General features: G+C 48.7%; 2 protein-coding genes across 16 annotated transcripts in view; both read left to right on the forward strand.

Annotated features, from left to right (window-relative positions):
• The window catches only part of CRCP (CGRP receptor component), a 47,459-nt gene extending 45,119 nt beyond the window's left edge, over positions 1-2,340 (forward strand). For 11 of the 13 annotated variants that reach the window (XM_085240609.1, XM_085240604.1, XM_085240607.1 and 8 more), the window contains one exon: positions 1,330-2,340. In XM_085240609.1, coding sequence (XP_085096735.1) covers positions 1,330-1,491 — 162 coding nt within the window. In that variant the 3' untranslated portion in view covers positions 1,492-2,340. The remainder of the gene's footprint in view (positions 1-1,329) is intronic. The other 2 variants (XM_085240603.1, XM_003211713.5) reach the window with 1 other exon arrangement.
• Positions 2,341-2,490: 150 nt separating this feature from the next.
• TPST1 (tyrosylprotein sulfotransferase 1) overlaps positions 2,491-15,013 on the forward strand; it is a 33,191-nt gene continuing 20,668 nt past the window's right edge. The window contains exon 1 of one of the 3 annotated variants that reach the window (XM_085240599.1): positions 2,491-5,431. The gene's annotated coding sequence lies outside the window, so the exon portion shown is untranslated. Of the gene's footprint in view, positions 5,432-10,741; positions 10,930-15,013 lie in introns of those variants that run through there. The other 2 variants (XM_085240600.1, XM_085240601.1) reach the window with 2 other exon arrangements.

Consider the following 15,013-nt stretch of genomic DNA (forward strand, 5'->3'; position numbering starts at 1 on the left):
CCACTTCAATAGCTGCAACAGTTGCTTACACAGAAGGGTAATGCTAGGAGTGTTCTTAGCATATTTTAACTTGTAATATATACTTTGACAGCTGACAGGAATGAGAGCCAAAGCTATTTTTCAAGCCAGGGTCCTACAACAGTTCCTGAGCTAACCATGATTTGAAAGCCACTCCATAGAGGATTTCATCCTTTGATCAGCACAGCTCCCAGAAAGTCATCTGCAAATGGATATTTGTCTGCCTTTTGCTACATGAGTGGATTGCAGCGTGCTTGCTTTCCTCTCATCAAGGGGCTGTGGGTAATGGCTGCTGAAAGATGACCCGATTGTGCAAAGAGGACTTGTAGGACATGTCATAGGACATGGAGAGGAGGGGGGAAGGTAACTGAATATACCACTCCGGTTTTTAGAAGGCAAGATGCATCTGAATGGCTGATAATTTGCAGCTAGAAATGATTAAACTACATTGACTCGGAACCATAATTAATATAAATCACCGCTCTTCAAAGGACATTTTAAAGGACTTTGCATTAAAAAAAGCCAATCTCAAACCCCACAGTCCTAATTGGTTTCATTTGCGTTTGAAGAGTTCATTTGGCTTATGCCTGCAGTCCCCTGACAAGCTTTTCCTTTTAGCAGCTGCCTATGAATTAGGGCAGTTGTTTTTACTGGTAGCAGCGATATCAGAGTTCCCGCAGCTCCACAGTGAGAGTAGGTCCCTAATTAATCTTACTGAATTTTATAGGTGATTCATGACAGCACGTTTTGTGTTGCTCAGAGCTTTTATATGCTTTTATACTCCGGAAATTCACAATCAAAATAAGTTCTAATAACATATGGCTTCTCCAGGCATAGGTGGCTTCTTTTGTGGTGTAATTACTTTCCTTCGAGGTGCTGGATGAGATACCCAGATTCAGGTGACCAGTTTCGTGTTGTCTCGTTTCACTTATCACAAGAACACAAAGTTTGCCCAGGAACTTTGGGAATGAGGTCTGGAAGGCAGCTCTGCACGTGGGCTAATGAAAGGCCTGGATCAAAATACAGATGCATGGGTTGGGAAAGGTTTTAGGAGAAAATGGAGAGTGAAGGTTGTGTTGAGTGTGCTGCTTTCCTTGTTTTGAAGAAAGCAGGGTCTCATTATGGAGTGCTTGTTGTTGTGGTTAACAATGGAGCTCTTCATTCTTCTGAAAATTCCAAGAGTTCCACTTTGTTGGAGCTCATTACAAAAGCATTCTACAATGTCTTTCATCCATTGAAAATAGTATTTCCCAATTAGTTTAGTCCTTTGGTTTGGAGCTGAGGGCAGAAGTATGGGTTTAATGACTCCAGTGGATTGTTTTTGGCCTGCAGATGGTAGAAGAAAGCGAGGAAAGACTGACAGAGGAGCAGATCGAGTCGCTTCTCCAGACAGTCGCCAGCATTCTTCCAGGGGATCCAGAAGAACAGCAGAGAGACTCAGCGATGGAAACTGAAAGCAGAGGTGGCCAGTAGCAGGAGGCATCTAGACCAAAGCCAGCAACAATTTCAGCAGAAGAGAATTGGTTAATCTTTTACTGTTTTTACTTGATACCAGTTTCAGCTTGTATTGGGCATCGTTGTAAAATATATTAAATGTTTCTGTTACTCAGAGGTGATGAGGGAACCCGTTGTTTACCAGAAGGCGTGGAAGAGAAGACTGTTGTTCCAGCATATTGTCTTGTACAGGGGTGATAGTGACTGACTTTGTAATATAGCAGACAAATTACAGGGCACAAAATGGGAAGCTTTTGTATTTTTTACATTACCCGTGTAACAGCTGTACATTTGAGTAATATACAGCTGGCAATGTTTTAATTATCACAGCAGTACTATAATTATAATTGCTTTCAGATGATGTTGAATTGCCCAACTGCTTTTCAGAATGTGATTTACAATACAAAGCCAGCTTTTGGAGCTGTTGGGAATAGGGCTGCTGTCAGAGATCTGTGCGTGGAGTAACGTACAGAAACTGCTTGGTATCTGTTTGGAACACATAAAATAGGCTGATGGCATCATGGAGTGAGAGATCTGTAGGTTGGATAACTGTTCTCAGGGATGTTGGACGATCTGCAGATGAATGGTGGGTGCAGATGATCAGCTAAATGAATGTATTGCCCTGAGCACGGCTGGATTGGACCATTTATGCAGCAGCTGAGGCTCTGGGCTGTAATGCTAAGGCTCTTAGTAATACAAACAAAAGGACATTTAAGAGTGAGGTCTGTATTTTCCTTTTGAGTGTTTGTTTCAGTGTTTATGTATAAGCAAGTCCCAGTCCTGCAAACGTGCTTTGACCATGGAATAAATGAATGAGTCTACACTGAAGTCCTAATCTGGTTTCTAAGAATGAAAATCAGTCGTGTCTGGAGGAGGATTTTCTGAGCTTTGTCTGATTAAAGATTTCAGGATCAAGTATTAAACATTAAAAGCATTGATGATTATAAGAAATCTTTTGTAGATATGCACAAAGTCATGAGTTACACCCGGCGCTGGTTTTATACTTCAGACCATTCTTCTGTAATTGTTACAATGAACTGGAAAAAGAAATAGTTTGAAGCACATCCTGGGATTTTTTTGGCCTGAAGATCCAAGAGCTTGAATCAAATTATCTGCCTTTTACACCCACTTCTGTGATGGTTTTATTTGGTGATCCTAAGTGAGGAATTTACCCTCTTTAAGCCTTAGTTATGCGATATGGGAAAGGGAATGATACCTTCTGCTGTTTGCAGGATTTTTGATGTGGATTTCCTTGGTATTTTAAGCTGCTTTGATGTTTGGAGAGGAAAGGAAGGTATTGGAAAATATATTTCTTTGTGATAAATTGATGTCTATATTTTCTCCCTAAATGTGCAAATAAACCAAAAGAAATGAATAGACCATATCACAGAATTATGTGAAATTAAATTTAAAATCAGCATTTTTACTTTTAGCTATCAGTAATGTTTGATGCTCCATGGCCTTGGGCTGCAAGTGTTTACATTTTATCTGCACTCTTTCTCAAATTAAGTTGTTGAAGCGTTTTCTAAACTTAGGAGAAGCAGTTGGGAGCAGATTGAATGTATCTTTAGCCAGCAAGAATGTTTTGACGGATCTATTAATAAGGATATTCCAACTTGGAAATTGCTGATTGTACAGGTGAAGAATTGCTTCTGTCTCTGAATGGTTCTCATGTTGTGGTTTTCACTCTCAGATGCTTTCTTTGGAATCCCAACACTCAGAAATGGTTAATGGAAAGCAAATGTCATCTTGTTTACGTGATTCCATTTTTCCACTGCCCTATATATTACTTAAAGGATCTGCCTGTCTTCCAGGGCTGCTTTCTGCTTTCATAACTAATGAGTTTCCCAACGCCATCAATGTGATCTGTTAGTTCTCTTGGAGGCATGACAGTGTGGAAAGAGCAGCCCAGTGATGTGTCAAGTGTACGTGAAAATGTAAGTAGACTTAGCAGTTCAGTTGGTAATTTTGAGAAGAAAAGTACAGATTACACTCTATTTTCTGAATATTTAAGCACATGTTATTTTTCAGACTGCTCATTTCTTCTGTGTTCCACATGTTTATTCTGTTTTCAGCATTTGAGTGTTGGCTGATTGGCAGCTCTGGGTGCAGCAGTGCTCTGCTCCATGCACTTCTCCAGGAGAAAGGGAGAAAGCTGTCAGAATTCTCCTACTTTGATCCTTCAAAGTACATGGATTTGCATCTGCCTTGGTATTCTCTTTTTATAAATTCAAGGCTTGGAAGCTTTCTCTGTTGGTAATGTGGCAATCCTGTCCTGTTCTGTTGGGGTTTTTGTACATCCTGATAGACGAGCAAATCTCTTGTACCAACCTCAAGGCTGTGCCCTTCCCTCAGCCATCCCAGTGTGGCCATGTGCTCATGTATCTGACGTGCTCTCTCCTTACAGGCAGCTGAGTTACGGACTTCACAAACAGAGCAGTGCCAGACTTCACAGCCTCGTGTTCCTGAGAATTACCCTGCCATAAAGGCATGTACTGTGTACGCTGCACGTCTCTTGTCTCTGAGATAACATGGAGCTGAACTGCGTGATGAAATTATTTTCTAATGAGAACATCTGTGCTCTTGGTTTGGGCACAAGATCAAGTCTGAGTATGGGGCTGCCCAGCCCTAACTGTGCCCCCCTTCTTTCAGGGGAAAGAGCAGTTAAATTTGTTTAGTGGCAATAACAGGGTCATGTTGGTGCGGGGAGCCTGAATGACACAGGTCCCAGACTGGCAGACATGGACATTGCTCTGCTTGACCTCAATGGCACTGATCCACCTGAGCATCGACCTACTCACAGGGAACACAGGGCCCAGGTTGGGTCCCCAAGTGAGTGCTGTGGTTGAGGTGATGATGGGGACATGGGGGAAGGGGCACATGGGGAGAGTAGGGCAGAGCTCCAGGGACCAGGAGCGAGAATGGGCACCCCACTCTAACTTGTTCCCTCTGCTCTTTTAGGAACCTGCCCAGAGCCCACAGCTCACAGGGCTGATAGGAGACAAAAGTGGTGCATCCCAAAACTATCAGGGACTGAGTTCATAGAATCACAGAGTTGTTAAGGTTGGAAAATCAATTACTAAGTCCCACTAAGATCCCCAACCCTACCATGCCCATTGACCACATCCCTCAGTGCCACATCTCCATGGTTCTGGAACACCTCCAGGGGCGGGGGCTCCCCCACTCCCTGGGCTGCTGTACCAACAAATTACCACTCCTTTTGAGAAGTTCTTCCTCATATTTGACCTGAACCTCCCCGGCACAACTGACCATCCCCTCTTGTCCTATTGCTGTTAGCTGGGAGCAGAGGCCAACTCCCATCTTGCCACAACCTCCTTTCAGATCATTGTAGAGAGCAGTGAGGTCTCTTCAGCCCTCCTCTTCTCCAGACTGAACCATCCCATATCCCTCAGCCTCCCCTCATCGTACTCCAGACCCTTCACAGCTCTCTTGCCCTTCCCTGGACAAGGGGATTTGGCAAGGGATTTGGGGTCAAGGCAGGCAGGGAGCTGCTTGTCTGTGGGATGCTACAGCTCATCAAAATATTTCAACAGCAGCTTGGATCCATCCAACCCCCACACCCTGGAGGGGCCCAGGGAATTCTCTGAGAGGCCCAACAGATCCTTACAGAGCACAAGCGATGCTCTGGTCCTGCCCTGGGAATGGGTTCCCAGTGTGAGCCCTGCAGAGATTGGGGCACAATTGGGATTTATCCAGCTGGGTCAGGGTTGGAACCACCGCAGGCGCTGACGGAGAAAATATTTTGTGTTCCCACAGTGAGTGATCCCACTGCAAGGGTTTTATTGAGCAAGAAGAAATGCTTACGCTGAAAAATCCGAGCCTTGGCCAAGGCACAACTAAAACGGAGAGAACGCTTAGGAAACATTTGTTAAACCCTGAGGACCTTTACGTGCCATGAGTGAGTGTCCCAGTGCATGGAGCTTAAATTAATTTCTTTGTGCATTGATGATCTTTATTTTATTAGCTTGTATTTTTGAAAAGTCATCTATTGGGTAGCAGAGATGCCATTAAAGTTTGAAGGTGGTTAAAATAAACCAGCCCAATGGGGTGAGAGAGCATCTGAAAGGAGGATGGAGCAGGCATTCTGCTTTTATTTGGTGTTTTTGCTTTTCCTTTAGCAGAGGACTAGGCTGCTCCCAGCTGGGGCACTGCTGCAAATCCTGTGCTTTACCCTCCTTTAAGGGCCTTCCCCCCACTCCCCGCTGCGTGGTGTGAGCCCCACAGAGCTGTTGAAGAAAATCTGGTGCTTCTCCTCTATGGGGCCAGGCAAAAATTTCATTATTCATTTATTTAAAAAAACAACAAAACAACACCCAAACCATCTGCTGATGGAGGGGTCCTGGGGCCAAAACCCTCCTCCATTGCCAGACCCTGGGGACTGCAGTGGGTGGCATGTTGGTCCTCAGTTGGTCTGGGCTTTTCTTCTTAACAGCAAGAGAATTAAAGCTCAGCTCAGGCACTGTTTCCTCAGCTTGGTCAGTTTTCTCCCAAAGTTTTATCCAGAGCCATGCAGTGCTGTCCTCAAACAAAAGGTGACACTTTGCTGTCCCCAGGCGTTGATCAGCCTGTGCTGGGGGGTCTGGGCTGGGAGCAGCCCCAAGTATTGGGTTTGCCTGCATGGAACCCGGGGGGTCCAGACTGGCAGGGATCATCAGTTTGCTCCTCTCCTTGTAAGGCATGGTGGTTGTTTTTATGGTTTGTGTGTTTGTTTGTTTGTTCCATTCAAATTCATCCAAAAAGGTTATTTTTCCCCATTTGCATTGTTCACCGATTTCCTTAGAAACCTCAGTGGAACACAGCAATTAAAGCCCCTTTGGCACAAAGCAGTGGAGGTGAAGGAAAGGAGAAGGAAGCACAGAAACCCAAAGGGATTTCAACCGCTTCCTCCCATCAATCTGTCCCTTCCTGCTGCCAACACAAACACCTGTGGGCCCCGTCCCACACACAGTGACACTGGGGGACACGCAGACCAAGCCAATCCCAACACCCCACCCTGTATTCTGTGGCTGTGGGTGCTTTGAAGAGCCCAGAGTGGCTCAATAGACCAACCCAACCCCAAAATATCCCACTGCTGAAGCATCTTCCTGCTTATTCTCTGCTTTTAGGGCTTTTCCCATCCCCTTTCCCCACCTTTCTCTGTGGCACTGGGAGCCGGGGTGCTCCCTGTAAGGAGAATTGGGCTGGTGGCACCCATGGGGAGCAATAGGAAATGCAGAGCCCCAGTGGCATCGGGTGCAGGGAGGGAAGTGCTGAGCTCTTTGCTGGTCCCTCAGCACAGCCCAAGAGTTAATCATTAAAATGTGCCTATGTGTAACTACTCTCTGCAGGACAACAAACTGAGAAATTATTTAACACCATTTAAATGGGTCATAGCAGTCACTATAATAAGTGTGCCTGGAGCCAATGGGAGCTATTGGGCTGCTATAAAAGTGGGTGGGGAGGAGCAGCGCTGAGCACCCAGAGGCTGGGTGCTGCCTTACGGAGAGCTCCCAGCCCTTCTGGGGCTCTGCACCCACCCCCTGTGCTGACATTGAAGGGTCGGGGTCTGGGGGCTGCTGCTGCTGCTGCTGGGATCCAGAATTTGAATGGAAAAAAGTGAAACTCAGCAGCATGGTGAGTGAGGACGTTCAGCCGAGGGGATGTGCAGGGTGTGAGCGTGGAGCACGTGTGGGTATGTAATATATCTGTACGTAGAGCACACAGCTTTGGTGAGCCACGTGTTGGGGGTTGGGTTTTGGAGTGCTGGTACCATTCGGTCAGTTGTGTCTTGGTGCTGGATTGGCTAACTATGGGCTGGGGAGCCCTGAGTGCCCCACATCCCATATGTATAGGTATAAATTTTGTGCATATTGTGTGGATATTTAATTATATAAATGCATTTATACATATTGAAATAGCTAAATACTTGTTACATCCTATGTTCAAATTAACAGGCGTTTATATATCTGCCTAAATGTGTGCATTTAAAGTGCACTTAAGTGCCTAAAATATTCCAATATAGCTGTGCATATGCAGTCATATAATCATACACGTGTACTTATATATCATATACACACATATCAATATATATATACGTATATATATATATGTATGCACTTATTCATGTGCAGGAGCAGAAGGAGAGCTGTGTGTTACAGCCCCCCAGCCCCACAGCTCCCTATGGGTGTCCCTCTCCTTTCCCCAGGGATGTCCCACTGCACCGGCTGCTGCTTTGTGTCTGAAAAGGTCGTTGGGGGAATAAATGATTGACAGAGCCTATGTGGGACATGGCTGTGTTTGCTGTTCTGCCCGTATTTGCTATGGACTATTCCTGACCTTGGCCTGGGGGCTGTGCTGCTTCCAAATGTGCTCAGGATTTGGGGAACTGATGGGACAACAAAAAATGGTTTCCTCCCTCCCCCCCAAATAGTTTTCTGGTAGCACCAGGAGCTGATCTTCAGCCACTGTGAATGGGGAAAACCTGCTGCCAGGATGGGATCCTTTCTGTGGGGCCCAGCACAGGACCCCATTTTTTCTTCCTGTGTTTTTTTGGGACTTTAAGCACAGCACAGGTTTGGTTTTGAAACCACAGTGGTGCGGGAGCCTCTCTGTGCTCCAGCTCGTGGCCAGGGCTCAGCGCTGGAAACCCTCAGCCTGACATGAGCAGCACTTTGTCAGCAGGTTTTGGGATTTGGGGGTTGTTTGTATTTTATTTTAGATGGTTGGGAGCCTCTCCTGCACCTCCTCGCACCGCTCTCCAGACACCGATGAGATCATTGCTGTCTCGCTGACATCTCAAACACTCCAGCAGATAATTCATGGCTGCAACACACGGTGTAGGGCTCTGCTTTACAAACCTCTGAGCACCTCCTGCCATTAAACAGGAGTCAATCCCCCAGCAAATAGCTCTGCCCCATTGCACAGAGAGTGCTGAGTGCCCGGCAAAGATTTATTGCCTGGGTCAGTGCCGTGAGATGTGCCAAGCATCCCTGTGCAGCAGTGCTCTGTGTGCTGCTTGCAGCCAGGCTCCCTGCAATATTGGACTTTATTTCTTACTTTATTTCAGAGGAAACCCAGAAGGGAGGAGGGAGCTGGGCTCTGTTTTGCTCTCGGCTGTTCCCGAGTGCTCAGCCTGCACACATCCTCGTGCCACATCGACAGCTTTCTGTGAGCCAGGAGCACGGGAAGGTGCCCAGAAATGTGAGAGAGGAGCGCTCAGCTCCTGCTCTGAGTGGAAAAACTGTGCCTGTAGTGTGTGATGGAGAGGGGGAGGAGGGCTGGTACCCACCGGGAGCCCCGAGGGTGCTGCAGCTCCTGTGCTCTCACAGCTGGGGAACAAATCTTGCTATGAAATTAATACAGCATGATGGCTTCCACAGGCAGTGGGAAGGTCGGCTGTCAGTTGTCACATGCAGAAATATGATGAGGGATGGAATGAGGGGTGGGATGATGAAGCCAACCATCACCCTGCAGGGTTGATGAAGGCTCTGTGCTGAGCTGCAGGGAGAGGCAGACATCCATGCCCCAAATTCCACCAACGGGCTGCAATCCGGCTGGAGTGGTGCTCACAGCTGGGGATCCATCCCACTGTGTGCTGGGTCGGGGTGGTGGGATGTGGGGAAGTATCATTTCTGGGCCCCCAACCAAGGCACCGGTCCAGGCGGTGCTCCCAACTTTGACAGCCAGGTGCCAAATCCATCCTTTCTCCCTATGCAGAGTGAAACCTGTTGCAATTCATAACAGCAGCTCAGCTCCAGCTGTGCACCGGGCAGGAGGGATGCTGGGCAGGGCTGCATCCCGCTCCTTCCCTTGTGCTTGCTTTAGGATCAGAAAGGCCTTTTGTAGGGCACGGGGAGCTGAGAGCCCACAGTCCCATTGTGCAACTGCTGTGGAGGCATTCGAGGAAATAAAAAAACATCTGCAGTGCTGCCAGGACGCAGCAAAGGCAGTGAGTGCAGCTCCAGAGCTGGGAACGAGCTGTGCAGAGAGGGAAATTCTTTGCATTCTTAGCAATAGGAAGGTGGGATTGGAGTAAAACACCGTGTGAGTGCCAAGGTATCAGGAACGCACTTCTTGCTTTTAACCATCGTGCTCGTGTTGAATTCAGGGATGTTTTTGGAGTGGATTTAATCTATTGAAAGAAGCATTGTGCTGGATGTGAAGGGAGGGAAGCAAAGCACTGCCATGTCCCCGAGGCAGACCGCAGCTCACGGCTCGGGGCAGCCGTGCTGGTGCTGTAGCCATGTGCAGTTCCTGATCTTCCTTTCCCTGTTTGCTCGCTGGGCACTGTGCGGGGGCTGCAGCCTGCAAATGGATCTGTGTGAGTCACGGCTTAAAGCCATGAAAGAAAAAAAAACAAACCATCAATAAAGCGATCTGAAGCCATAAAACCCAACCAATAAAGCGATCTAAAAAGCACTGCTTTATGGATCAAGGCAGTCTTAGTGGAAGTGGGACGCAATGTTTCAGCCATAAATCATCTGTCCAGGCAGGACACGGCCTTTATCACCTGAGGAGAGAAACGGGAGAGGGATTTTGGCACCTGGAGGGATTTTCACAGCTGGAGGCCTCAGGGATGCTCGGAGGTGATGGAGCCCCACTGGTTGCCTCTGTTTTGTCCCCGTTGGAGATGGGCAATGAGCCCCACATTTTGGGGCTCCCTACAGTATGTGATGGGCAGTGCACTTGGGATGTTTGCACTTACACGGCTGATTTCTGACATGTAAGAAGCAGGCAGCATTCAGCAGGCAGCTCTGTCCTTAGAAAGCTCTTACAGGTCCAGATGCTCTGCTATTTTTCGTGGAAATCACTGTGCATCTGTGGGATTTGAGCACAGAGCGTGCAGAATCCATTCCCTCTCATTCCTCACAGCAAAACTCCCAAGACAGCAGTGCTGCAGGAGGACGTGGGCCAGGGGGAGGTGGCGAGCAGGGACGTGCAGGTGTGCCAGATGTGCCAGATGTGCAGCCGCACCAGATGTGCACAGCAGTGCCCCTAGGGTAGGGGGAGGCAGGCGATGACGGAGCCCAGCTGCTCCCAGCCCCCACAGCCGCCTGGCACAGCTGGCCAGAGGCGGCCGCTCTCTCCCAGATGCGCTCCGCCCGCTCCAGCTGCGCGCTGCGGGTGTTCCCTGAACCCGAAGGGGTTAAAAACATCGCCCCGCCCTCCACCCGTCAATCTCCACCCTCCGTCCAATGACGCTCCGCGACACATCGAAGCCGGCGACCAATCGGTACGCGCTCGTGATCTCCATGGCAGCGCGGGGCCGGGGGCAGTGGGCGGCGCGGTGCGGCGGGGGCCGCTGCCGGTGCGGCTCGCAGCGCCATGCTGCCCGGGGCGGCCCGCCGCGGCGGGGCGGCCGCACTGCTGCTGCTGCTGCGCACAAACGGCCCGGGCCCGGCGGCGGTGGTGGTGCAGGTGAGTCTGCGAGGGCGGCTCCGAGGGCGCGGGTTCGAGGCTCGGTCGGTGCCACCTCAGCGCGTCACGGAGCGGAACCGCCGCGCTGAGCGCGTCCGTACGAGCGGAGCACGCGGCTGCTGCCGGAGCCGCGTTCTGCTTTGCCTCCTTTTACTGCTATTATTTCTTCTTTTTCAATTCAAAGCGTCCGCCGGCTCCGCTTCCCGCCCGCGCGGCTCCTTTTGTTCCGCCGTTCTTTCGCCTTTCCGTGCCCAGTGCCGCTCCGCCGCTTTCGATCCGGTTGGGAACGAGTTCATCTCCAAAGAGCGGAGCTGCGGCGGCACGGCTGCGCGGGGAGCGGGGGGCAGCGTCCTTACAGGTGTCCTGGAGCCGCGGGGCTGCGGGCTCTGAGGGCTGGGATTGGACTCGGGGAGCTGAGAGGTCTTTTCCAATCCGAACGGTTCTGTGCCGCTATGAAAAGCGTGGAGCTGGGTCCGGAAGAAGCTCTGATGCGGACGCAGCGATAGGAGCCGAATGCTTTGGTTGCAGCCTGGCTGTGCGCTGCTTCCACACGTGGAGCTTTCAGATCGGTGTCCGTGGAGGTGAACTCGGCTTTTCTGCTTCTCAGAGGCTGAGATTACAAACAAAAAGAAAACGCGGGTTCAGGGGAATGCAGTGCGAACGTTGTCTCACGGCTGTCCCTGCGGGAGTGTTGCTCACACGTCTGTGTTTCCATACAGCACTGTGCTCCGACTTCGCTGTTCCATCTGCCAGCCCTGCGGCTGTGGCTGTTGTGAACCACGGCTCCTTTCTTCATAGAGGCGAATTAAAATTAACTCGTGCTTTTATCGGTTTTATCAGCGTGTTTTTTTCACTCTATAACCGATGCAGGGAGAGCAGCTGCAGGGCTGGGAGCTGGGATGGCTTTACAAGATTGAAGATGAAGCACTGAGTGTTAAGATCTTCAGTTTTATTTCTGGCTTTGCTGGGTGTTTTCCCTGTTCGTTAGCACTGCGCTGTGCTTTTGGGTGATGCTGCTACACGGCTGGTAGAGTCATTAAGGGTGGAAAAGTCCACCAAGATCATCGACTCCACTCGAAGGCATCTGGCCTTGGGAGACATCATTGAGATGATTGTGCAAACAACGTTTTGAAGGCATAAAAATGCTTCCAGGAGACCCAATTGAGTCTTAGAACAACCTTCTGACTGAGCCTGCGGCAGTCTGGATGCCTTCTGTTGGTGGTGTGATGTGAATATTTCGGTTGTGTTCCTCAGAGTTGTGCTATACCATTATCATGTCACTGCCAGCTTTCCTATGCAATCTTCTTTGTGGCGAGCAAACGTGAACAACCAGCAACAAACCCACGTGTTGAAGGACAGCCCTGATGGGATTTGTGTGCAATTTGTCTTCGGCTTTCATTTAGAAACCCTGAAAGACTGCCATTGCATTTCATAGAATCATAGAACCGCTTGCTGAGCTTAAAACGGAACTTTTCATGGGGACTATATGATGTGTCCAGTGTTTTCTAAGTGCGTATCTGACGTACTGTGTTGTTTTGAAGAGAATTCCTAACAACATTCAGTCACCATTCCAGTATATATATTTTTAGAGTGCAATGCCTGAGGGGAAAATGCGCTCAGAAATGGTGAACCCAGTTCTCTAGCATTATTATTACTCATATTTTTTGGACCCGTATGTGGGGTGATGTTGGCAGTGCCTCCTTGCTGCAGAGCTCGGGGCAGCAGGGCACTCCTTTGTATAAGAACACCCAAAAGGTTTTTGCAGCTGGGTGCTGTGTGTGCAGTGTGTGGCCTGGAGCTGGGCTGGAAGATGAGCGGCTGAAGTCCAGCAGCTGCAGAAGCAGCCAGCTCTGCTTGCTGCATTCAGGAAAGCTCATGTGGGTACATTTCTGCTTTTTTGAGCAACAGTGGCCTTCAGAGGGCTCGTCAGGAACTGCTTGGAGCACTGCAACCAAGTGTTGGGGCTGATCCAGTTAACTGCATGAGTAAAGCAGAGCCTGTTGCATCTCTCACTGTCTTTGCCTACCTTGTTTTGGAGGTCAAGCAGAAGCGTGGAAGCTAAGCTGAGCAGCAGAAAACGCGGGCACAGGGCTGAGTAGGGTCTTCTTTGACAATGGGTTCTTCTCCAGTCCGATGTTGGTGTACATCCCACAGAAACCAAGCACTGTTCTACAGGGAGGTTGGCAGAACGTGAGCCAGAAGCTTGAGAAGCAGAAGCCAAGGACAAACTGATCACCAAAAACTGCTTTGTGTTTGTGGGTTTCTTTGAGGTGGGTGATGCAAGTGGTGTTGCCTCATTGATTTAGCATTGGAAAAAGCTGCTTGGCTGGATGGCATTCATCAGCTGATGGTCACTGGACTTTCCAGTTTCTGTAATGAGAGTTTGACCTGTAGAGCTCATGGGAGCTGCGTAGTTCTGGGGCTTAATGGGTGTTCTTTTATTCCCCTGATAAGGAGTGTTTTAAACAAACCCCAGACTGTTCAACCGTAAGATACAAATGAGTGACTTGCTTCTTTTCTATACTGAAACCTTCCGCATTTTTTAGATGAACTTCAGAAAAATAGGTCTTGACCCACTGCGTGTACAGGCCAGGACTGGGGGGGGAGAACTGCTGTGTGCAGAGTGAGGAAACAAAGCGGTCATTCTGCTTTGCTAACATCTTGTGGCTGACTCATAGGTCTGACTTTTCTGGAAGTGAATCCAGTTTGCATGCAGTGCTGCTTAGCTGTGCTTTCGTGTACTGCAAAGCGTGGATCCCATATCGGTGTGATTTTGTTACGTGTATATTTGCTGGGAGTTTGTTTTTATCTGTCATTCAAAACCTGCTGATTGATCTACAGCTCACGTTGTGGTGTTTCTGTTGTTGGTGGTTGGTTTTGGGTCATTTTATTATTTTGATGAAGAGTGGGCTGTACCTTTAGTGGAGTAAAGAGCCCACTGTTTTTCAAAGCTCAACTTCTGTGCTACGAGGGGCGGCGGATTGCCTTGCTGTGACTGCAAAACACTGTCAGCTATTACTGTTAGCAGAGCATTATTGACTTGTAGCTCTCCTCCAGGTTGGCGTTGATGCGATCCAGAGTGCTCACTCATGGAAGGACGAAGGTGGGGTCTGTAGATTTGTGAGCTGCTGGAAGGGCAGTCACTTCCATCTGTCACACTTATCTTGAAGAGCTTTATGTGTATCTTGGGGCCCAGGAGGGAGTTTGCTGGCTTGCAGAGCGCATTGGTTTGCTGAGCAGTGCTGTTTTGTCAGCTCCTCTGTTGGTTTCCTGATGCGCAAGACCCTGGTCTTGCTATGTTTTATGGCAGTTGCGTGCTCCAAGCACTGCTTCCAGGTAGACGGCAGCATGGAAGGTCATAGGGCAGCAAAGCTCTGTCTGCTTATGCTCTTTCAGCCTTTGGCATCACTGAGCTTACCAAAAGTTACTGCATCGATTGAAACTGTTTGCGGTTGGTTGGTGGTTGTTTTCTCACATGCGTGTGTGTGTCACGTGGATTTTTTTATTGCTGCTTTTCTAAGCAGTCAATGGTAATTTAGGAAACCAACTGGCAAACTGTGGTGCTCACAGCATTTGCTGCTGAGGGTGACTCATCCCTCTGCCTCACCAACTCCCAGGGACGGAGTGTTTCAGCCTTTGGTCACCTGTTGTGCCCTGCTGCTGCTTGTTCTTCAGCTTGGTTCTGTTGTTCCAATACCAATGGCTGCAGTGATCTGTTTCCTGCAGAGATCAGCTGCTGAACTTGGAGTTGGACTCAATGGTGCTCATGGGTCCATCAAACTTTGGGCATTCAGTGATGCTATGAACTGCTGCAGTTTCAGAGGATGATCGGTTGTTTGCCTGTTTGTTTTTAGTTTGGAAGGTGAAGGAGATCTTTGGTTCAGTGTTTTGTTTTGGGGGGATTATGGTTGAGAAAATGAATTTTATGGAACGTACTCAAACCAAATAACATCAGGATTGGTGTAAATGTTTGCATATCTTGTGTGCTCTGCAGCAAAGTGTCCTCCTGTTGCATTAGCTCTTTTCTGAGCGCTTTTAACTAAACCTTCTCTGTTTCTTAAAGCATTTAAAGAGATTTTGGGTG

This window comes from Meleagris gallopavo, chromosome 21 (assembly GCF_905368555.1).
Source record: "Meleagris gallopavo chromosome 21, MGAL_WU_HG_1.1, whole genome shotgun sequence".
Classification (NCBI taxonomy): domain Eukaryota; kingdom Metazoa; phylum Chordata; class Aves; order Galliformes; family Phasianidae; genus Meleagris; species Meleagris gallopavo.